At 45.2% G+C, this 23415-nt stretch overlaps 2 protein-coding genes across 10 annotated transcripts in view; both read left to right on the top strand.

The window, feature by feature from the left end:
* Window positions 1-12462, top strand: part of LOC121684641 (diacylglycerol kinase delta-like) — a 36342-nt gene extending 23880 nt beyond the window's left edge. For 3 of the 8 annotated variants that reach the window (XM_042064700.1, XM_042064706.1, XM_042064707.1), the window contains 21 exons: window positions 250-358; window positions 1068-1207; window positions 1845-1935; window positions 2524-2618; window positions 2781-2880; window positions 3150-3480; window positions 3697-3849; window positions 4918-5046; window positions 5202-5298; window positions 5925-6047; window positions 6195-6291; window positions 6480-6587; window positions 6794-6907; window positions 7141-7275; window positions 7629-7783; window positions 8144-8255; window positions 8445-8537; window positions 8941-9060; window positions 9683-9800; window positions 10319-10449; window positions 10786-12462. In XM_042064700.1, coding sequence (XP_041920634.1) covers window positions 250-358; window positions 1068-1207; window positions 1845-1935; window positions 2524-2618; window positions 2781-2880; window positions 3150-3480; window positions 3697-3849; window positions 4918-5046; window positions 5202-5298; window positions 5925-6047; window positions 6195-6291; window positions 6480-6587; window positions 6794-6907; window positions 7141-7275; window positions 7629-7783; window positions 8144-8255; window positions 8445-8537; window positions 8941-9060; window positions 9683-9800; window positions 10319-10449; window positions 10786-10875 — 2641 coding nt within the window. In that variant the 3' untranslated portion in view covers window positions 10876-12462. The remainder of the gene's footprint in view (window positions 1-249; window positions 359-1067; window positions 1208-1844; window positions 1936-2523; window positions 2619-2780; window positions 2881-3149; window positions 3481-3696; window positions 3850-4917; window positions 5047-5201; window positions 5299-5924; window positions 6048-6194; window positions 6292-6479; window positions 6588-6793; window positions 6908-7140; window positions 7276-7628; window positions 7784-8143; window positions 8256-8444; window positions 8538-8940; window positions 9061-9682; window positions 9801-10318; window positions 10450-10785) is intronic. The other 5 variants (XM_042064701.1, XM_042064703.1, XM_042064704.1 and 2 more) reach the window with 5 other exon arrangements.
* The window catches only part of LOC121684645 (coagulation factor IX), a 26965-nt gene extending 3613 nt beyond the window's left edge, over window positions 1-23352 (top strand). The window contains exons 2-11 of one of the 2 annotated variants that reach the window (XM_042064713.1): window positions 12639-12645; window positions 14498-14593; window positions 15355-15518; window positions 15782-15806; window positions 15900-16013; window positions 16106-16240; window positions 17480-17727; window positions 21561-21675; window positions 22227-22549; window positions 22709-23352. In XM_042064713.1, coding sequence (XP_041920647.1) covers window positions 14518-14593; window positions 15355-15518; window positions 15782-15806; window positions 15900-16013; window positions 16106-16240; window positions 17480-17727; window positions 21561-21675; window positions 22227-22549; window positions 22709-22960 — 1452 coding nt within the window. In that variant the 5' untranslated portion in view covers window positions 12639-12645; window positions 14498-14517 and the 3' untranslated portion in view covers window positions 22961-23352. Of the gene's footprint in view, window positions 1-12566; window positions 12646-14497; window positions 14594-15354; window positions 15519-15781; window positions 15807-15899; window positions 16014-16105; window positions 16241-17479; window positions 17728-21560; window positions 21676-22226; window positions 22550-22708 lie in introns of those variants that run through there. The other variant, XM_042064712.1, reaches the window with a different exon arrangement.
* The last annotated feature ends 63 nt before the right edge of the window (window positions 23353-23415 follow it).

Here is a 23415-nt window from a genome sequence, read left to right as displayed (position 1 = left end):
GCATGAGAGGGTTGTGTTTTTTTTTTTTTTTTTTTAAACCAACCTCCGAAGTTGGAGGGTGACCGCGTCTGGCTAACACAGAAGAATTTTCATGCATTTTTACAAGAGGGGGCAGCTTGTGCTGTGCATTTGAATGTAGGTCATGGACTCTGTTTTGTGGTCGTTGGTCTTTGTCTGTCTCTTTCTCACACTCTCAATCTATCTCCCTCTTTATCTCTCTCTCTCTCTCTCTCTCTGTCCATTTCCCAGGCTGAGACTCTTCCAGAAGTTCGACACCTTCCGGATATTGGTGTGTGGCGGTGATGGTAGTGTGGGCTGGGTGCTGTCAGAAATTGACACGCTCACCCTCCACAAGCAGGTGAGCTGCCCGTGTGTACACACACACACATACACACACACACAGGAACCAAAGCAGATCATCTGCTTCCCACAGTCACACACATCACCCTAGTCTGCCCCAAACAACACTCCTATTCCTATCTAAAAGAGAAAAGTGAACTCATGTGGCCGTCTGGCCAGCTGTGCACCCACAGCTCTCAGATGGAGCTCCTGGAATTCCATACGTTCTCATGACAACCCATTCTTGAATTTAGAAGATAGAGTGTGCTTTTCAATAGAGCCTCATGTATTTTACGCCTTGTGGGTCTATGAAGGGTTTTTGATTCATCCTCAGCCCTGACCGCGTGCTCTGAAGCGGAGGGAGTCTCTCTCCCATCCAGCTTGTCCCCTACTGCCCCCTGCAGGCCGATGGGGCTCACTGTTTACAAAGCGGCCCTCTGCCAGGCTCTCGTCTATGTGTGTGTGTGTGTTTGTGCATGAATAGAGGCCCGAGTGCAGCCATCCTTCACACTGTGGAAGGTGGTGAGTGTGTGTGTGTGTGTGTCAAAATGTGTGACTGAGAGCTCCAACAGACTCCTTGAAGCAGGGTGTTTGAAGGTGTGGGTGGCAAGAGGGTTTGATGATTATTCATGCCGGCGGTTAAATGCTTGGTGGTGTGTGTGTGTGTGTGTGTGTGTGTGTGTGTGTGCGTGCGTGTGCATGCCTGTGCATGCCTGTGTATGTTGCAGTGCCAGCTGGGCGTGCTACCGCTGGGCACGGGGAACGACCTGGCGCGCGTCCTGGGCTGGGGCTCGGCCTGCGACGACGACACGCAGCTGCCACAGATCCTGGAGAAGCTGGAGCGGGCCAGCACCAAAATGCTGGACAGGTGAGGGGTCGGAGAGGGGTCACTTGACCTGACAGAACACAGAGTCCTAAATGAACAGGGCCGCGTTTTTCCAAAACCATAGTTGCTAACTAAGTTGGTGCTAGCTAAGTTGGGTGAGTTTCCCAAAACCATAGTTGCTAACTAAGTTAGCAACTTTGTTGGTTGCAATGCAATTTCCCATTACCAACCAACTAAGTTGCTACCAGGCTAGCAACTATGGTTTTGGGAAAAGCACGGACGGTAAAGAGCCAGAGAGAGTGTGGAGTTGAAGGTTTATGACAGTGATGAGCACTGAGGGAGTGGGGGAGGGGGCTGCCCGTGAGGAAAGGGTCAGGACAGAGGGACGGTGCCTGTCAGGACACGTAACAGACTTATGAGTCGTTCTGAGTGCCTAGGACGATGAAACAGGACAGCCTGTCAACATAAAAGGGGTCATCGCTATACTGTGACTGTACTTGACCAATAGGACAAGCGATACAAGAGTTCAGCAGTCACCACAGACATGATTATGGGTGTTAAACTTCCTCAGGCAGCATTCCTATCGTGTTAGGACAATCTTCAAGGAGCGTTTTTGTCCCGTGTGTCTCGTTTGTGTCACCTGTGTTCTGTTTTACGATCTGTTTTTGTCGATGCACAGGTGGAGCATCATGGTGTACGAGACCAAGTTCCCACGGCAACACTCCAGCTCCACGGTGACCGAGGACTGTAGCGATGACTCAGAGGTACAGGTGAACAAGGTTACACAATGCACCCTCTTTATGCCAACACAGGATAGGATGTGAGCCTCATTTCAGGCAGGGTTGTCGGGTTTAGGGTGGGGTCAGACGTAGGCTAATTAGTCAGGAGAAAGAGTCTGCCTCTAGCAATACCACACCTAGAGCATTTGTACTCTGAAAACCATAAAGGAACATGCCAACTTTTGGGGAAATTAGCTTACCTGCTAAAAGGGAGCTAACTGGTATAACCTACTTCCAGTGAATTATGCTAAGCTAGGCTAACGGTGTTAGACTAGGTTATTGCAGGCGCAGATAATAGAAGGGGTGTGTATTCTCTCATCTACAGTTCCATTAAATCATTTAGCAGACACTTTTATCCAAAGCGAGGAATGAGGAATAGCATTCACAGAGCTGCCAACCCTCACACATTCGAAGAGTGCGTGGAGCCAATTATGATGAATGGATGGACACATGGATGAATGTATTGATGAATGTATGTATGGATGGATGAATGTATGGATGGATTAATACTAAATGAACAGACTTTTATCTTTTTTTCTGTGCATGCTCCATTAATGGCTGCTCTGTGTTGATGTGCAGGTGCAGCAGATCCTGACGTATGAGGATTCGGTGGCGGCGCACCTGTCGAAGATACTGAGCTCAGACCAGCACTCGGTGGTCATTTCCTCCGCCAAGTGAGTTAGCCGCTCACCGCAGTCATACACTGACCTGTTTGTGGCTTGAATGTGTTATTCATCATTCAAGTGTTATTTGTCTTCTGTGTGTGCATTTGTCTGGGTGTGTGTGTGTGTGTGTGTGTGTGTGTGTGTGTGTGTGTGTGTGTGTGTGTGGTGTAGGGTTTTGTGTGAGACTGTCAAGGACTTTGTGGCCAGAGTGGGGAAGGCCTATGAGAAGAACACAGAGAGCTCTGAGGAGTCAGAGGCCATGGCTAAGAAGGTAAACACACGCACACACACACACACACACTTACACACACATACACACATACACACACAACCACATTCACACTCTCCCCTTACCTCTGACAGTGTCTAATGGAGTGAAAGCCCCTATGATTAGCTAAGTGCTAAAACGTTTCATCAAAGATCCTTGATTACTAGCTCCGCTTTAACCCTCTCTAGTTTCATTAGAATTGTAGAATCAACATAATGGACAGAATGTCCATTTAGCTCTTCAGTGACTACTCTGTGCTTCCTTGGCTCCAGTGTGGCGTGCTGAAGGAGAAGCTGGACTCTCTGCTGAAGACGCTCAGCGAGGAGGCCCAGGCGTCCAGCGTCATGCCCGCCCCTCCGCCCACCATCGCCGAGGAGCAGGAGGAGGGCGAGGGCGTGCTGGTGCCCCCCCAGCCCCCCTCGGCCCCCACCACCACCACCACCAGCAACAGCAGCAGCAGCAGCAGCAGTAGTGCGTCCGTAGCCCCCTGCTCCGCCCGTAGCACCAGCGCGGCCGCCATCTTCAAGCCCCGCGAGCAACTCATGCTCCGGGCCAACAGCCTGAAGAAGGCCATCAGGCAGATCATAGAGCACACAGAGAAAGGTGAGACACAAACACACACACACACACACATATCTACACTAACATACCTACACAGATGAATGCAGCCCCTCGGAAAGAGATCTGAAACCTGTTTTGTACCTTTTCCCTCTTCTCTTTCTCACTATTCCGACCACTCTCTCTCTCTCTCTCTCTCTCTCTCTCTCTCTCTCTCTCTCTCTCTCTCTCTCCATCGCTTCCTGTCTTCCTCCATCCCAGCCGTGGACGAGCAGAACGCCCAGACCCAGGAGGTCTTCTCTGCTCTGGTGGCGGATGAGGAGGAAGAGGAGGAAGAAGATAAGGTCTCCCTGCAGTCCTCGCACAGTGGGGGCAACGGCTGCAACAGCGGCCACCGGAGGCCACCCCGCAGAGGTGAGGATGGGCAGCACGCCGTCGCAGGTGTGCCTGGGGGGGGTGAGGGGGGGTCATTTAGACCCCTGGGCCCAACTCTTTGTATGCAGTTGAGCATCATTCACACAACCACAAAGAACTACAAATTAGCCCGTTTTATAGTATGAGAAAAATAACGTATTTTTAGAACACTTAGGCATTGTAAATCCATTCAAGTAGACCCTAAAAATAAAATTCACTATTGTCCATGTCGCGTGCGACGACCTGCTTCCCGTTTTGAGCGTCTCTCTTCCGGGAATGACTTGCGGAAGCGACCATGTTTGCGGGGGGCATTGGCCAGCTTGCCATATCGGCTCTTTATCCTCAGTATAGTGCTCAGAAACAATGCAAAATGCTGCCAAACTAAAAGTTTCTAGGGTAAAGAAATTGGGCATCAAGCTTCATCTCCATCTATAGTCTTTAGGCCTTACTTAAGTCTTGCAGGCTACCATCAGTCATAGGTAACAGTACTTAACATCGCATAACCTATCACCCACTCTCTGATGGAGAGGGGAAGACGTTCCATGTTCCACTCATGCAAATGCACGTTCCGAGTTCATCTGGTGCAGTGATCTTTATGAGTTGGGACTAAATGGTTCGCTACCTTCAAAGCCAAATAGGTCACTGCGCTGTAGAATGATAAACAGCCGCCCGGCAGACTTCTGCATTGTTTCTGACTTCCTGTCAGGCATGCTAGGAGCAACGCTGACTGCTAAAAATAAGCACTGATACACACCTGGTTGGAAAGTGTATATACGGAAAAATAACAAATTGTATACTCTGTTTGTACTGTATCTTTACATGAAGAACTAGTTTTATTTTCCCCTGATGCGTTACAAGCTGATATGGTAAATTAGATAAAAGCATCTGCCAAATGAGTAAATGTCATGTCTCTTGATTATAATTATAATTTTTTTGTGGGGCTTTGAACATTTATACTGTTTTTGCAAAGTGTGTACCAGTGTTAAAATGTGTGTATATGTGTGTGTGTGTGTGTGTGTGTGTGTGTGTGTGTGTGTGTGTGTGTGTGTGTGTGTCTGTCCTCTACAGTTTCTAAGACGCCATGTGAGAAACTCATCAGTAAGGGAAGCTTGTCTCTGGGGAGCTCTGCATCACTTCCTGCTCAGACAGGAAGTAGGGAGAACATGCCAATGCTCAACACAAAGTTCCTCTACCCAAGTAAGAGCAATGTTTAGCAGGATGCCTTTTTTATGGATTTATCTGTTGTGTTTTAGGTGTGGTCCTAATGTGTGTGTGTCTGTCTGTCTGCCTGTCTGTCTGTCTGTCTGTCTGTCTGTCTGTCTGTCTGTCTGTCTGTCTCTCTCTGTTTGCAGGTCTCAGGGCAGGCATGACAGGTTCTTTGTCCAGTAGCTCAGTCATCAGCAGATTGCTAGTCAACGCTGACCCATTCAACTATGACCCTGAGAACCTGTGAGTGTTCAACTGCCTGTGTGGATGCAGTGCAGTGCTCTACCTCAGACTCACCTTTTATCCTTCTCGTCCTCTTTCAAATATTTATTTTTCTCTGCTCCTCTCATCCATATCTCATCATTCCATTGTTTGGCCTGTTGTAGTGTCCTTCTTTATCTCCATTTATTTTCTCACACACTCTGTTTTCCTCTCTCTCTTTTTTTTTCACCTCCTTTTCCTCTTCTTTTGTGTTGTCTCCTGAGCACCTCCTCCTGCACCACCTCCACTTTCTCTCCCGGTTCTCTCGCTCTCCTCTCGTCCTTAGATGTTTCTCTCACTCCACTCCTCCTCATCCATGCAGTGCTTTGTCATCATCTCCAGTAGATACAGTACATACACACTGCTACTGTGTGTGCTCTTATTATTGGGCGGGTCGGGGTGGGGTGGGGTGCTGCGGGGTGGTGGTAGCATAGTTGCTAAGGACCTGGGCTAGCATGCAGTAGCCTGAAAAGATGTGGGTTCAATACCCACCTTCCAGCGTTGTGCCCTTGAGCAAGGCACTTAACCCCGTGTTGCTCCGGGGACAGTAGCTGTTGTAATATAATTGACATTATGTATAAACGCGCCTGCTAAAATAATATATGTAGTCTCTCTCTCAGGGACTGCTACACCGAGAAGTGTGTGATGAACAACTACTTTGGGATTGGGCTGGACGCCAAGATCACCCTGGACTTCAACAACAAGAGGGACGAGCACCCGGAGAAGTGTCGGTAAGGAAGGCGAAGGAAGGGTGGCCGGGGGTGGACAAGCTCTCACAGCTCGGACCAGCCGAGAGGAGAGACCTTTCAGCCCCCTCTGGGTTTGTTTGTTTGTTTGTTAGTTTGTGTTTATATTAAGCTGCTAGTGTCTGTGTGTAGGAGTCGCACTAAGAACATGATGTGGTACGGAGTGCTGGGCACCAAGGAGCTGCTGCACCGCACCTACAAGAACCTGGAGCAGAGAGTGCTTCTAGAGGTGTGTGTGCGTGTGGTGTGCGAGTGTAAGAGAGACAGAGAGGGTATGTCTTTGTGTGTGTGTTTGTGTGTATGTGTGTGAGAGAGGGAGATGTGTGTGTGGCCGTTTTGCAATCTGGTATTTTTGGTATGAATGAATGTTCTTGCAACTGTCAGTGTGTTAATTAATATGTGTGTGTGTGTGTGCAGTGTGACGGCCGGCCCATCCCCCTGCCCAGCCTGCAGGGCATTGCGGTGCTGAACATCCCCAGCTACGCTGGTGGGACCAACTTCTGGGGTGGAACCAAAGAGGATGATGTACGTACCCTAGTCACACATAAAATGATAACATATGTATAGATATTAAAAATAATACTTATAATTTCTGCAGTTTGTTTATTGTGACATGTTGAGTTGTATTGTATTAGTAATAAATGACTATGCTGATTTATTATGGAGCCATACTGCTTTTAGCCTATATTCCTTTGATAATAATGTTCCTGTTGTCCTCTGGCTGTCTGCAGACGTTCACGGCCCCGTCTTTCGACGATAAGATCCTGGAGGTGGTGGCTGTGTTTGGCAGTATGCAGATGGCCGTGTCCCGTGTCATCAACCTGCAGCACCACCGAATTGCACAGGTGAGCGCACACACCTGAGGCCTTTGGGCACTTTGACATTATATATCCTTCAGCTATCTGGTTGTTGTCTTCCTTAGGTCTCAGTTTCTATTCAGGAAAGTAATTTCTGCTCCTTTCTCAGGAGGGCCACTCTTGAGTGTTTGATTATGTAATGGTTATAACATTCTGTATGTCCTGTCGTGATTTGAGAAGATTGTTGTTTCTCACTCTTGTGGTTGTGATTTGTCCTGAAGTGTCGCACAGTGAAGATCACCATCCTGGGAGATGAGGGCGTACCTGTGCAGGTGGACGGAGAGGCCTGGATCCAACCGCCGGGTTACATCCGCATCATCCACAAGAACCGCACACAGACCCTTACTCGTGATAGGGTGAGCGCACACACACGTGCACACACACACACACACACACACACACACATACACAGATGCATGTAGGCAAAAAAGCACAAATACATCACACACAAACACTGTATATATAAACTACCTTTGCCAGGTTCCATGAGAATCATTTTGTATTCCTGTCTACACACATGTGCACACACACACACACACACACACACACACACACACACACACACACACACATTATGCATGAACAGCTAATTAACTCAGCTAATTAAAACATTAAAACTGACTCAGAGGTTACTTATTTCACAGGTCATTAACTCCTCTCATCCACCTCTCTCTCTCTCACTCTGGTTATCTCTGATTCCCTCCATCAGGCATTTGAGAATACACTGAAGTCCTGGGAGGACAAGCAGAAGTGTGAGTTTCCACGGCAACCAGCACAGCATGCCCTGCAGCCAGAGACAGTGTCCGAGGAAGAGGCTTCCCAGATCAACCAGTTTGGCCAGGCTGCAGGAGCACTCATACACAGGTAACACACACACACACACACACACACACACAGTGAGAGAGATGCACGCTTTCACATTGACATTCTCATATCAGACAGTGTCAATGTTTCTGTCTCCTTTTAAAAGGACAAATGCTTTTAGGTAGGATTATGATGAGCTGGTAAGGTAGGTAAGCTGATGAGCTGGCCCTCTGAGTGTGTGCAGCTGCTACTGTGTTTGCCTTCAGAGCTTTTATGCAAAACACAATCTGGTTGTGGCCTAAATACATTAGTTTCCTGCACAGCTAACCGCGTGTGTGTTTGTATGTGTGTTTGTGTGTGTGTGTGTGTGTGTGTGTGTGTGTGTGTGTGTGTGTGTGTGTGCGCGCACGTCTTTCTCAGCATCCGAGAGATTGCAAAGTCCCACCCCAGCATGGAGCAGGAGCTTGCCCACGCAGTCAACGCCAGCTCCAAATCTATGGACGTGGTCTACGCCAACTCCAAAAGCACCGGCGTACGTGACTCTTTAACATCATGCCTTCACTAGCGTGTGTGCTCACCAGGGTGGTGGTGTCCATTCTTTTGCATGTTGAATTGTGTGTCTGTCTCGTGCTTAGTACGGCTGAATCACAGCTCACCGCTGTGTGTTTACAGTGTGTGTGTCGAGTCCGACCCTGAAAATGTGTGTGTGTGTGTTTTGCAGGGCCTGAACAGTAGCGTCGTGGTTCAGATGGTCAGTAACGTGAAGGCGCTTCACAGTGAGACTGAGCTGCTTCTGGCTGGGAAGATGTGTATGGTAAGCCTGGGGGCCAATGGAGGGAGAGAAGAAAATATCCCAAAATATGCCTTTATCCCACTCTTTTTGTGCCTGTCTGTCTCCTGCTATCATTGTGTGTATGAAAGTGTGTGTGCCAGCCCACTCCTCTTGAGCTAAACCACAAGGAGTATGTGTGTGTGTATGTTTGTATATGCATCTGTGTATGTGTGTGTTCCTGTGTGTGTTTGTGACCGTGTGTGTATGCATCTGTGTATATGGGTGTGTTGCTGTGTGTGTGTCGCTGTGTGTGTATATGTGTGTGTGTATGTGTGTGTGTGTGTGTGTGTGCGTGTGCGTGTGTGTGTGTGTGTGTGTGTGTGTGTGTGTGTGTGTGTGTGCGTTTGCAGTATCTAATCCTGCCCCTCCTCTCTGCTCCCTCCAGCAGCTGGACCCTCCCCAGAAGGAGCAGCTGTCGGCCACCCTGGGCACCGTGGCCCAGCAGCTCCGCCGTCTGGCCGACCTCCCATGGCTGTGCCACCTCATCGAGCCCACCGACGACGAGGTACCTACCTACCGCCACAGCCGCCGCCACTGCCACTGCCGCCAGCAGCTGAGTCGCGAGCGCTCCCCCCACCAACACCTCCTCCCCCAACACCTGCCACCAGCTTCCGCTGACACTGAGTGAGCTGCCTGCTCTCAGCTCCATTTAATCCACGGCCTCCTCTCAGTTGAATTGAATGGACCTCCCCCACCCACCCACTCCCTAAACGGCTCACAAATACACATAGACTCATGCACTGAAGTTCTTCAGTACAAATACACAGACAAGTGCCTCTTAAACACACAATACAAAAGACACGTAAAGTAGCTAGCAGTGTTTTGACATGTCATTAATAGTTCCATAATTAAACTCTCTCCATTGTATTAAACACTCTTACACACATTCATTGCTAATTACTGTATGCTATTGCTGTTATATCTGTTCTGATTGCCTTTTAGCCTCCCACACATACAAGCAGTCTCATGGCAACCGAGACACACACACACACACACACAACCCCTGATCCTGTGTGCGTATTTTTGTCTTGACCTCTAGTATAGTCTGGTCCTGTGTGTATTCTAGTCTTGACCCTCTCCCTTTGACTAGCTGTACACTCATGCGTCTCCATCTCCCCCATCTCCAGGGCAACCTGACCGACTTCTCCAAGCGTAGTCGCAGTGCCAAATTCCGCCTAGTGCCCAAGTTCAAGAAAGACAAGAACAACAAAAACAAAGAGACATGTGCCACTCTCAGCCTGCCAGGTATTCTTACTTAACCACTCCATCACTCCTCCTTCTCCTGGTTTCCCTCCTTCTTTCTCTTTCATCACCCTTTCTCACTCGTTTTTCACCATGACTTCTCTTTAACACAACTCTTTTGGAATGACGATCACTTCAACAAAGCCAGATTATGCTGCAGTATTGATTATTAATAAATTAAATCATAATAAAATCAATCTCGTGATCACGTGATTAGTGACCAGCTCACCACTCTGGTCACTCCAGCTTTACAGCCTCAATCCCATGCCAAGAGAACCCTGCTCTGATTGGCCACTTTGATCAGAATCCTTAACTGTGATTGGCCGCCTGTTGGATCAGTCCATTTCTGACTGAAATGTGGGCTCCGTGAATGGATGGCTGGCTGTGGAGTGGGAGGGGACCAGAGTCCTGGTTGGTTGCCAAGTGATTTTCGGGGGGTATCTCTGGCTGGTGTTTCTGGGGCGTCTGGTTGTGGGTGTCTGAACGGCTTTCCCTTCTCCTCCTCTCCCCTGCCGCTGTAGTGGACCAGTGGGGCACAGAGGAGGTGGCGGCCTGGCTGGATCTGATTTGCCTGACCGAGTACAAGGAGATCTTTATCGGGCACGACGTGCGGGGCTCGGAGCTCCTGCACCTGGAGCGGAGGGACCTCAAGGTAGCACTGTCTCACACACCTGAGGCTGGGGCGCACCAATCATTTCACACACCTGCATGTGGTGGAGGGGGGGGGGGGTCGGAGTGGTGGTGGTGACCATGTCTGTGTGTGTGTGTGTGTCCTGAACATGCAGTAACATGAAGCCAAATTGTTGGCAAGTATCAAGTGTTATAAGGCTATCTGTATGTGTGTGTGTGTGTGTGTATATGTGTGTGTGTGTGTGTGTGTGTGTTCACTGATGTGTGTGTGACTATGAGTTGTGAACATTTGCAGTATGTGTGTACCACCCTCTTGACTTCCTGTGTGTGTGTGTGTGCGTGTGTGTGTGTATTCCAGGATCTGGGGGTGACCAAGGTGGGTCACATGAAGCGAATCCTACAGGGTATCAGAGATTTGAGCCGCAACAGCTCCGCCAGCGAGGCCTAGGAGCCCTGTCTGCCTGCGTCTGCGGCGGACCCAGCCAACTGGACGAGCCCTGACCACCTACACCCGTCAGCCACTCTCCCTACCCCGGCCCCCAATCTCCCACGCGCCGGGACCAATGCAGTATCGCCCAATCCAAAAGCACCCCAGAACTGAGACCAACCAACCCCAGTGCCTTCATGTGCCCACCTCCATGGCATCATTACTTTGGGAGACTGGATTTTTTCATTGCACAAAGGAGGGAGGCACCAGAAACCCATCATCCTCATCATCATTTTATTAGGGTCATACTAATATCATCAGATGGGGAGGGGTGGGTGGGTGGGCTGGAAGAGAAAAGAATAAAATAGATCATCATAGTCATAGACATACTATGGCGTAGGAACAAACATTTCAGGAACAAGCACAGCCAACAAGAAAACTCAACTACCCAGTATGCCTGATGAGCAGTTAGCCCTTATCAGGGCTCAGCTGGCCTTACAGTAGTGAACTCACAAGCTTACAGACCTTAAAGAACCTGTGTGTGGAAGGAAAATAGAGATGTATATAAGGATTTTTAATGTGCCTGTTTCAACTGGCTCGAAATAGCAAATTACTAAACGACTGATGTTTTTTGTATGAAAAACTATATTTATTTTATGTATGTGTTCTATGTGGAGATGTTTTTTCCTCACGTTCCGAGCATCACAGCGTGTTCTGAGCTGACACAGAACATCAAGGAAACCTGTTCCCTTACCTACCTAGATGACCGGAACCGTTCTGATCTCGAAAGGTTCTACCAAGTAATGGCAGTGACAATCAATATACCAAACCAACCAACCAAGTCAATCAACTTATCAACAACTGACCTCCAGAGTATCCCCAGGATTAGCCATAACTGTGTCTCTCTCACTGTGTGTCCCCCCTTTAGAGCTGTTGTCTGTACAGCTGCAGATTAGAAATGTTGTGGGGGGGACTTCATGACCATGCCTACCTTTAAAAAGAATGTAGAGGGCTCAACACTGTGTGTGTGTTCCAGAGTGCTAAGGGCTCAACCTCAACCACAGCGCTCCAGTATGCCTTAAACCTCCCCACCAAAACCCAACAGCCACATATCAGTCAGGCCTCTCAGTGGGCGGAGTCCTGGAACACCTCCCACCCCCCCACCCCAAAAAAAAACAACAACAACATGTGTGTCAGGTACACTCTGCTTGACCAGGGAGAACCACAACACAGACACACACACACACACACAACTTCTGCCTTGTAATTAATTAACACGTGTAAAATCCAGCAGTGCATATATATCTTGTTGCTTCATTTTTTGTCGGTTATGTCTTGTGTGGACAGATTTATCATGATCATATCAAGGGTCAAAAGGACCCGATATTAAGGGTGCCCTCTCCTTGCCTATCTAGAACAGAGCTCCTAAGGGCATCCCTCCCATCTGCCTGTCCAGTATTTATTGATAAATTATAAATACATGTACGTGAAACTGTTGGCTGTACTTTTCTCGTCTATATGTAAATAAACCCCTATCAGGAGTGTATATACGGTCTACTTGTACAGTGAAACTCTGTCATGCTGTAATAAAGATATTGGTTTGTGTAATATTTGGGTTGTCCTTTATTGTAAACAGTAGGGTACTGTCGTCATCATGGGATGTGATGTCAGAGGTTTTTCATGTGATGAGTTTGTATTAGACTGACATGTGTCAATATTTAGAGAGTGAAGGTCAGTTGCACAAAACTGCATGAATCCTCCATTTTATTTCCAACCGAAGTCAGAAAGCGGGTAGGTCCCATGTTTTTCAATTATTTTCCTTTGAACAGCTTTTTGTGGCCACCTGTACATAGGATTGATTGCACACAAGTTTAGATCAGTGTTTGTTAAGATGTGTGTCAGTGTGCCTTTCATAGTATTTTGGCCACTGCTGGTGGGACATATAAGGCTTTTAAAATGTGTTTTCAAAATAGTCTTTACAAATGGACAGAATGCATTGTTTTGAAGTTGGAAGACCGTGTTTAAACAAGTCTTAATGACTGCCCAACATTTACAGTGGTTTTAATACATTTTTAGACTGTGTTTGCAGTTTTTCACCACCTAAAATTAGATTAGATTCAACTTAATTGTCATTGTGCAGAGTACAAATACAAAGCCAACCAAAAGTAAAAAAAAAAAAACACTTGTTTTTTTTTGTAAGTATACCTGAGAGTGTCTACAGTGCTTAACACATTATTTTGTAGTTGACCTTGGTATTGAAAGTAACTAATGAATACTTTATTGTAGAGGGCTGGTATTTTGGTTTTCCAAAATCCGACTACATTTAAATTGTGAATAAATACTTTAAAAAAAAATTAAAAGTGTATTGTTTAATAGAATAATTAGGAACAGCACATTTTTCAACCATTTATTCACTTTAATCTTTTTATTGGTTTTTTATTTATTTTTCAATAAATTCTATATTTAATACTTTTCACAGTGTTAATTTGCGCAGGCATTTGTGCCACCTGACATTTTGAGGGTGTGAGATGCCAAAACATAAAATATATATCATTTTTATGATAAACAGAAAATATGTTCAAATTATACAGGTTTTAGAACAAAATGATACTTGTTATGAATAATTTTAAATTATTTTAAACCAATGGACTCGGACACAAAAATCTGCATGTCACGTCACTGACCCAGGTGCATCTTTTTAAAGTATCATGGAAAAAATATCATGGAAAAGTCCATTGCTCTGCATATATAGACTGAGAGATTAAAGGCTCAGGAAATCTTTGCCAGTGTTATGAATTAATTAGCTGATTAGAGCTCATCTCAGGACGATATTTCTGTATCATAAATTCTTTATTCTAATATTTTGATATTCTGTATTTTTGATTTCCATGAGCTGTAAACCATCATCAACCATCATAGAATGATCAAGAGTAAAACAAAAAGAAGTCTTGAAATATTTCACTTTATGTGTAATGAATCCAAATCATGACAATTTACGGGAACTTTTGCATGATATTCTATTTTTTTTTTAGATGTGCCTGTATACCAATGCAGTGTTGCAGACATTGGTCAACATTTTAGGTTGTTTTATTAAAATGACAGGGCTCATCTGTCCTTCTGTCTGTACATCTGTCCACAGTTGTATGTTGTACCTCAGGAGGCTTCATTATTTATACTACTAAGCCATCTGTCTCTGCCTTTGCCAGGATAGGCCTATAACTATTAGACACTGACCTGTCAATCAGGATAGACCATACGCCAAAGTTGCTGTTGCCCAGTTGATTTGTGGCATTATTTTTTTTCCCTTCACTTTAGAATTAGAATAATACACACATTTCTCTCAGCATCCATGTTGATTTTATGTTGTATCTTCATGAAGGCAAGTATTTACAAAGTCCAGCTGAGTAGGTTATCACAATTGGTGAATGTTGATCAGTCTAATAAAAATGCAATTCACACATCTACCTCACATTATGATCATAAACCTTTCGGCACAAATCATTCACCAGTAAAAAGATGGCTTGAGACTACAGCTGACAGGTTATGGTCAAGTGAGCAGTCGTGGTAACATAAGGATTCCTTGAACTTTGTGAGCGTGTGCACTGTTATCTCCTCTCCACACCCATACTCTCTTTCTCCATAGGAGCGAGCCGGTCCAGAGTAATGGCTGTGCTTGTGCGATGGCTGTTTACTCCTCTCCTGCTCGCCTGCATACTCCTCGCCACTCTTGAAGCTAAAGGTAAGGAGGCCGGCCTCATTGTGCTCCACGAACATCTTCCTCTTGGCACGGCAGCCACAGAGGCCTTCCACTTCCTGTTTACCCGCGAGTCCTACATCCCGCGTCCTGTTGCCAGATGTGTTACTTGGCTCGCTTACTGTTGCTTCCTCCCTCTGTAGTTGAGCAGAGGATGTGTGCGGAAAAAGAGAGGGGCTGGACAGTGGCCAGACATGTTCCAGAATGTTCTGTGATATGGATATGGTAGCGATAGGAGCATTTCAGGCACAACACACACACACACACAGACACACACACACAAGTTGTGATAAGGCTGTTCTTCGCCCTACACATCAGCATGTTTCAGGGATTCCTTCACTTCACCTGCATTCTTTGCTATTGAATTGATGCTGATTGTCACTGCATTGGCCCAGTTTCTTTTTAAGCTTTACTGGACCTAGTCAGTCTCATTTATAGGGATGCACACAGCAGCTTATCCAGGAACTCGTGTTAACAAGCCTAACCACTCTGTAGGCATGTTTTAATGTCAGACGTCCTTTAATCGTTTATTCACCCTTTTACCAAACATTGAAATGGGTCTCCATAAACAGTTAATGACTAGGGATCAGATTGGGCTCAGCTTCAGACCTGCTCCATCACATTAGGGCCAGATCTATTCAGATATATAATGACCCGATTAGCACCTCATCTGGGTTAGATATGGCAGAGGCTTCAAGTCCAAGTATGATGGCTAAGAAATAGTGTTTCATGTCTTCTTTGGGCAGTCTTTCTTGAGCCTCAGAGGGCCCTAGGTCTGTTGAGGGTCAGGAGACCACGAGCCAACTCCTTCCTGGAGGAGATCAAGCCTGGGAATCTGGAGAGGGAGTGCTACGAGGAGACCTGCTCCCAGGAGGAGGTCTACGAGATCTTCCAGACTAGAGAGAAGACGGTAACCTGTTCATTCATGTCAGTGAATTATCATGCATAACATTGATGTTGAGAGGAGTGAGGGGGTGTTTCAGACCAAGAGTGATCTGCCCTCTCAGTTTGAATTTGTTGACAAACATTAAAGTGAAATCCACAGCTGTATGGTAATCTGCACTCTAGCCCTAAATGCCCTTTCCGACACTAAAGACTACTTGATAAGAGATGTTCACCCTTTGTGTAATCTGAACATTTAATATTCTGTTAATTTGTGATATTCCCTTACAGATGGAGTTTTGGTATGCATATCAAGGTAAGTGTAGTCTTATTACTAGACAATCTATCTGATATTTATCAGAAATGCAATTATACTTTTTCTCATCTGACTATGCCCTCCTCCCATTAGATATCAACCACTGTCGTTTTAACCCATGTCTGAATGGTGGGATTTGCTCAGGGGGACGGAATGGATACCACTGTGTCTGCTCCCCACTCTATGAGGGCAAGAGCTGTGAAAAAGGTGCTACTGTCTGTCTATCTATCTATCAGTATCTGTACGTAGGTATGTATGGACATGGGGTTTCAATACTTTATTACTTATTCTTCCTATAGAGGTCTTTGACTGTGAGCATAAGAATGGTGGCTGCCTGCAGTACTGCAGAAATTGGGAGCGCACCACAGCAGTGACGTGCAGCTGCGCTGAGGGCTATGAGCTGGAGGAGGATGGAAAGAGTTGCAAGGAGACAGGTGAGATGAGTTTGACACAGCCAATCTGACGGCTGTGAACCTTTTTTTTTAAAGCATGTTTTGGAGGATTTTCACCTTTATTTGGATAGGACATTGAAGCGCTAGGAAAGAGAGAGATTGAGTGGGGTTGGGAAATGACCCGGGTCAGTGCCCATGGGCACTTAGACTCGAGGGGTCGCTGTAGCCAGATGCGCTACAGTGCCCCCAAGGTTGAGCAGTGTTGGGCAAGTTACTTCAAAAGCGTAATGCATTATTTATTACCAGTGTTGGGCAAGTTACTTCAAAAGCGTAATGCATTATTTATTACTTGTTACTGTCATCTCAAAGTAATTGGTTACATTACAATATTACTGTCTTTGAATTGTAAGGCATTACACTACGTTTACATTACTTTCACCAAAATAACAGGAAATATGGATTTGGTGTTCTCAATAGATCTTCATGTGTTCAATGCAGCTCATTACACGGCAAGAGGTGATGTGGTATGGCATAATGACTGAGCTAGGCTTAAGGCTAACAAAATAACAAATAATGTTTGCAGTTATGGCTCATGGAACAATGTAGGCCCCAAAGGCCAAAGGTCACTCACAACTTAATATAGTAAACTATAGTCATAGTGAAATTGTATGTTGACTTTAAATGGTTCTCATCATTGATGGTAGAGATAACTCAAATTCCCTTTCTACAGTCATCTAAACAAGGCAATCAAATTCCAGGACCAGCATAGATGACTTTTTAAAATTCTTGGATAATCTTCTCTGGTGCCAATTGAGCATTTCTCAATTTTGGATTAAAAAGCAAAGTAACTTCAGTTACTGAGAATTGTACCGAGTAAAATATTACTGAAATTGTATTGGTAATGCCTTACATTACTGCATTGCAGCAAAAAGCAATGCATTACTGTAATTACATTACTTTTTTAATGCATTACTCCCAACACTGAGGTTGAGACCTTTAATTTAAAGTTTGGGTGTGTAGTTTGTGCAAGAAATTACTCTTGGGTGTGGCTATCTGGTTGCCAAATTTAGCGAGAAAACCGGCCTAAGTATTTAGAGATAACATTATGGTTTTTTTTCCTGTTGAGGTTTAAGGGAAGATTGGACTGATTGTAGTAAGGCGTGTGTTTTTAAAGGCTCCTTCACAATGCGTCTTATCTTTGTTCCCACTAATGACTTCTCCAGTGACATGAATGTGTTAGCTGTCGATGATGTTGTGGCGGTAACCTGTTCTCTCTGCTAGTGCGGTTTCCCTGTGGTAAGCAGTGGATTGGCGGCTCGTTGTACCGCAGCCTCCTCTCCAACGACACCCAGCCCCTCTACACACTGAGCCCCAACTCCACACAGCCAGACTGGGATAACTCCACCCTTGGACAAGGTAACTCCAGTGACCCTGTAGGAGGATACTACAGAGACCTGCAGGAACTGGAAGGCAACGACACACGCATCGTTGGGGGGCAGCTCCAGAAACAGGGAGGAAGCCCCTGGCAGGTGATGAACCAGGCCAAGATGGGCTTAAATGAGTTGTTATATGAGAACTGTCATTTTAAAACTGCAAAATGTTAACATATGTGGAAGGTAATGCTGTGATTGGCAATGTCCCTCCTAGACACCAGGATTATTTTATATGTATGTGTGCTAGGGGGTTGATGGTAGCCCATACCAAGAACATTTCTTAGAAATGGAAAAGATCAAGAGCTGTTAAAGAGTATTGTGGCTTGAACCATCACCTTCTGGTGAGAACTTTAAGAAAGCCTTTCAAGCCCAACTCCTCCTGACCCTGTCGTAGTGTCCTTGAGCAAGACACTTAACCCAGTACTCCCTATGCATCGTTTTAAAAGAAATTCAGATAAAAAAGACAAGTAAATCTGGCACATTGCTTCTCCCTTGAAAATGGTAAATGGAGTGCATTTTATATAGCGCTTTTCCACTCTTCCAAGCACTCAAAGCACTTTACAATGTCATGCCTCACATTCACCCATTCACACACACATACTCACACAACGATGGCAGAGACTGCCATGCAAGGAGCCAACCTGCTCATCGGAGTCAAGTCAAGTCAAGTCAAGTCACTTTTATTTATATAGCACATTTAAAAACAACAGGAGTTGACCCAAAGTGCTTTACATGGCAATGAGAGGTTAGGCAAGCAAAGGGACCCAGGGATACACAGGTCTGACTAAAGAAATGTGAAAAAAAAGTAAAAGGAAAAACAATATTACCCGAGTAAAAATTAAGAAGTAGTACATTAAAAATAAAATAAGAATAATAATAATAATGGTAATAATAATAAGATCAGTAGAATAGATAAAGTTAAAAAATAAATATAACATAAAAATAAGAACATAAAATAAATGGAGTAAAACAGGTAAAATAGAGTAAACAGGATATATAAATATATTAAGAGAAATAAATAACTAAAAGTAAGTGGTAGATAAAAAATCAAATAAAAAGGTAAAAAAAGAAGAGTGAGCCATTTGGGCAGAGGGGAAAGGGACACACGCAAGACACAGGGGGCGGAATTACAGGTTGTTAAAAGCAAGAGAGAAGAGGTAAGTTTTTAAATTAGACTTAAAACTGGCAAGGGTAGTCGAGGACTTAATGTGGGGTGGAAGGGGATTCCATAAGTTTGGGCCAGCAACAGAGAAGGCCCGGTCACCTTTTGTTTTGAGACGTGTGCGGGGAACAGATAAGAGTTGCCTTAAAGATGACCGGGTCAACCTAGAGGTAGAGTGTGGAGAAAGGATTTCAGCAGTGTAGGGGGGTGCTAGGCCATTAAGACCTTTAAAACAAAAAGTAAAATCTTAAAATCAATTCTAAATTTAACAGGAAGCCAGTGTAGCTGAGCCAGGATTGGTGTGATTTGCTCTCTCTTTTTAGTACCAGTAAGCAATCTGGCTGCTGCATTCTGGACCATCTGTAATTTATGAATGTTGGATTGGGTCAGCCCTGTGTATAGAATATTGCAATAATCGAGTCTGGAGGTAATAAAAGATTGTATAAGGGTTTCAAGGTCGTTCTGTGATAAAAAGGACTTGAGATTAGCTATGACTGAGTTGATAAAAGCCACTACGGACCACACTATTGATTTGTTTATTAAAATTTAGAGCTATCCAGCATGACACCAAGATTTCTAACCACAGAGTGCACATTGTTTGAGAGTGGACCAAGAGTACTGCTGAGGCTGGTGACAGAGGAGGGTGGACCGAATATGATTACTTCAGTTTTGCTGTCGTTGAGTTGTAAGAAATTGCAGGCCATCCAAGATTTAATGTCATTGAGGCAGCTATGTAGTTTATTTAATAAACATGGGGTCTGAGGAGCCACTGGGAGATATATCTGGGTATCATCGGCGTAGCAGTGGTATTGGATGCCATATTTATCAAAAATGGAACTGAGGGGCAGCATATATAGAGAGAAGAGGAGGGAGCCAAGGATTGAACCTTGGGGGACTCCACATTTCATAGTAGCAGATGAAGATGAATGATTTCCCAATTTGACAGAAAAAGTCCTATCTTTGAGGTATGAGGTGAACCAGGTTAGTACAGTGCCCTGCAGACCAACTCTGTGCTCCAGCCTGCGCAGCAAGATATCATGGTCAATGGTATCAAATGCAGCACTAAGATCTAATAAAACTAAGATGGCACAGGAACCAGAATCAGTGCAGAGCAGAATGTCATTGTAAATTTTCAGTAGGGCGGATTTAGTACTGTGGATAGCTCTAAAACCAGATTGGAATTTATCTAATAAATTAAAACTGTTTAAATATTCTGTGAGCTGCAGGAAAACCACTTTCTCTAAAATTTTGGAGATAAAAGGCAATTTAGAGATAGGTCTGTATTTTTTCAAATCATTAGAGTCAAGCGAAGGCTTTTTTAGGAGAGGTTGCACAGTAGCATGCTTAAAAGAGGATGGGACAACACCAGTGGCTAGTGAACTGTTTACTATAGCCAGAATGAAAGGACAGATAATTGAAAAGATATCTCTGAAGAGTTGAGAGGGAATGACATCTGAGGGGCAATGAGTGGGCTTCATCCGTGAGACAACCTGAGACAGCTCAGAGGAAGAAACTGGTACAAAGTGCTGGAGATGGCTGCTAATGGGGGATTGAGGCTCTGCAGGGTCAAGAGTAGAACTACGGATATTGGCTCTTATTAAGTCATTTTTTTTAATAAAATAGGTTAAAAAATGTTCACAAGCTTCAGTGGAGCTTGCAATAGTGTGGGCAGCAGGGTTTAAGATTAAGTTAATTGTTTTAAAAAGCACTTTGGGTCTGTGGGCATTCTTATTGATTATCTCAGCGTATCAGCTTTTGACATTTTTAACAGCAAGTTGATAGGTGTTTAGGCCATCACGCAAAAGATCATATGAAATTTGGACGTTATCCTTCTTCCATCTGCGTTCAGCTTGTCTGCAGACACGCCGAAGAGCACGGGTGGTGTCATTTAGCCAGGGTAGAGCTGCCTTGGCCTTTCTAGGTGTCAGAGGTGCAACCTGATTCAAAGTGTCAGTGCAGGCTAAGTTAAAAAGAGCGGCTAAGTCATCAGTGTTAGAACAGGTGGAGAAGGAGACAGAGAGACTTGACTGGTGAGCCAATTCAAAATGATGAGAGAATTTTGACGCTGTGGCCGGGTTTAAGATCCGTGAAAGGGGGGGCTGAGTGGGGGAGGGTGGGGAGCATGCAAGTGTAGACTCAAAGTCAATCATGTGATGATCTGATACACCAATATCGGATATGGTGAGATTAGCCACGTCAAAAACCAGAGGAGAGAACAAGGTCTAAGACAGTGGTTTTCAAAGTGGGGGCCGCGAGGGGGTGCCAGGGGGGCCTCAGTAAGTTGGAGGGAAAAATAAAAGCAAGAAATAAATACATTTGAAACATTTAAAATATACTTTACTACGAGGGTTGTTATACAATGCCATTATAATAATGTGACGCATATCTGAACATATTTCCCATGATAATGACTGGGAATACTGTGATAGTAGAGTGATGGCTTTCACATAGCAGCCCCAAATACATTTTTTACACACTGTATGCTCCATCGCAATGTGGTTGTGGCTAAAATAATTATTAGATTAGCTTAATGTATTTATACATTTGCCGTAGGATTGTCGATGGGTTTAATTAATAAAACATCAAGGGGGTCCTTGGCCAGAACCTAGTGGTATTTGGGGGGCCTTGTCGTGGAAAAGTTTGGGAACCCCTGGTCTAAGATATGGCCCCTTTGGTGGGTTGGACCAGACACTGACTGAGTTAGGTTAAAACACTCTAACCTGCTCCTCGGAAGGGAAAGGGATCTGACCTCCTCCTCTCTCTACAGGTTCTCCTCCGCAGGGCTGATGGCTACGGCTTCTGTGGAGGGACATTAATTTACGAGCGTTGGGTGGTCACTGCTGCTCACTGCCTGCAGGACATTCCAGACCATGTGACTATAGGTGACTATAATCAGAGACTTTCTAATGAGGAGACACAGCACTCAAAAAATCCTCCATAGAAATGCATGGGGTTAGTTTGCAACGCCAATATGGCAGTTGTCTACACATATCCCACCCCTTCCGCGGAAAAACATTGAGCCAATCATGTGTTGTGTTGTGAATACATTGAGCCAATCATGTGGTGTGTTGTGAAGACATCGTGCCAATCATGTGTTGAAATAGATGCCCGATAAGTGCCCAAAAAGCGTTGCAATATGGCCGCCGAGTGGAGGGACTTGCCTATAAGGACTTTGCTATTATCTCATTCAGGTTGTCCTGGATACACTGACAGTGTCTGGGGTTGACATGTATAGACCTACAGATGGCCATGTCAGTTGTACAAGTGTTATCAGTCACCACACTGAAATCTGTCTATTTTCAGACATAAAAAAACAGTAAAATATATAGGATACATCTCTGATTTCTAACCAACTTCTCTACATATTTCTGTATGGTATCTAATATGTATTGTGTACATTTCTGAGTATAAGCCTGCGTGTATTTGTGCCTAGGTGACTATGACAAGAAGCGTCCGGATCCGGGTGAGCAAAAGATAGCAGTGGCACACACAATACCCCACCCTTTCTTCCACGAGTACACCTTCGACAGCGACATTGCTCTTCTTTACCTGGCCCAACCTGTCCAGCTGGGTCCGTTTGCCACCCCAGTCTGCCTTCCCAATCCAAACCTGTCCCGGCACCTGCTGCGCGACGGCATCATGGGGGTCACCACCGGATGGGGGGCCACCCGCTACCTCGGCCCCTCCTCGCGTTTCCTCCGGAAGGTGGCACTTCCCGTGATCGACCATATGAAGTGCATGGGCTCCACTGAGCAGGTTAGACTTCTCCCCCGGGTCTAAAGTAGGCTGGGACAGCACTTTAACCCCAAAATTATAAAGAGCCTAACACCTTATGACCTTGAATTACTGCAATTCTAAATCATCGCTGTCAAATGTTGACACTGTGAACCAACAAACTCTCCTGTACATTTGCAGTTTATCACAGACAACATGTTCTGTGCTGGATTCGAGGTGATTGAAAAGGACGCCTGTTCGGGGGACAGTGGTGGGCCATTTGTGGTTAACTACAGAGGTACCTGGTTCCTCACAGGAGTGGTCAGCTGGGGAGAGCAGTGTGCGGCCAAAGGGAAGTATGGTGTGTACACACGGCTGGGGAATTACCTGAGCTGGATACGAGACACCATATCTACACACGAGCGGAGGGCAACAGCTACAGAACGGCCTTAATGTGGGCCTCACCTGGACACCGCCACTGGCATTGTGCCCACTGAAGTAAGGCGGGCATGTGCCCACCCAGATTTGGATCTGGATCTTTTAAGTTTAAAAAATAATCCTTAAAAAGTCTTTGAATATGCCCAATTTAAGATGATGGCATCATGTCTTTTCTGGGGGCCTCATATCCTCCGTTCATATTGTGTCCACCCAAAACGCCCCTGGGCACAATGCTACTTTGGTGCCACAAATATTAAAGACTGTGACAAAGATGGCCCTGTACTCTTTTTGGAGACAGAATGAATTTGTTGAATTTGTTGTAAATGTATAAATGAAAAACTCAAAGGCTATCCATTCATATTCAGTACTACTTTTAAATAAAGTTCACAATCTTTCTCATTAGGTTAGCTGTTGTACATGATCAAAGGTGTGATTCCTTGATTGACTTTCTACAGAATACCAACCCATCA

The sequence above is a fragment of the Alosa sapidissima genome, chromosome 15 (genome assembly GCF_018492685.1).
Source record: "Alosa sapidissima isolate fAloSap1 chromosome 15, fAloSap1.pri, whole genome shotgun sequence".
In the NCBI taxonomy this organism is placed as follows: domain Eukaryota; kingdom Metazoa; phylum Chordata; class Actinopteri; order Clupeiformes; family Clupeidae; genus Alosa; species Alosa sapidissima.
The sequence above is the reverse complement of the archived record's forward strand: the minus strand, read 5'-3'. Positions and strand labels throughout refer to the sequence as shown.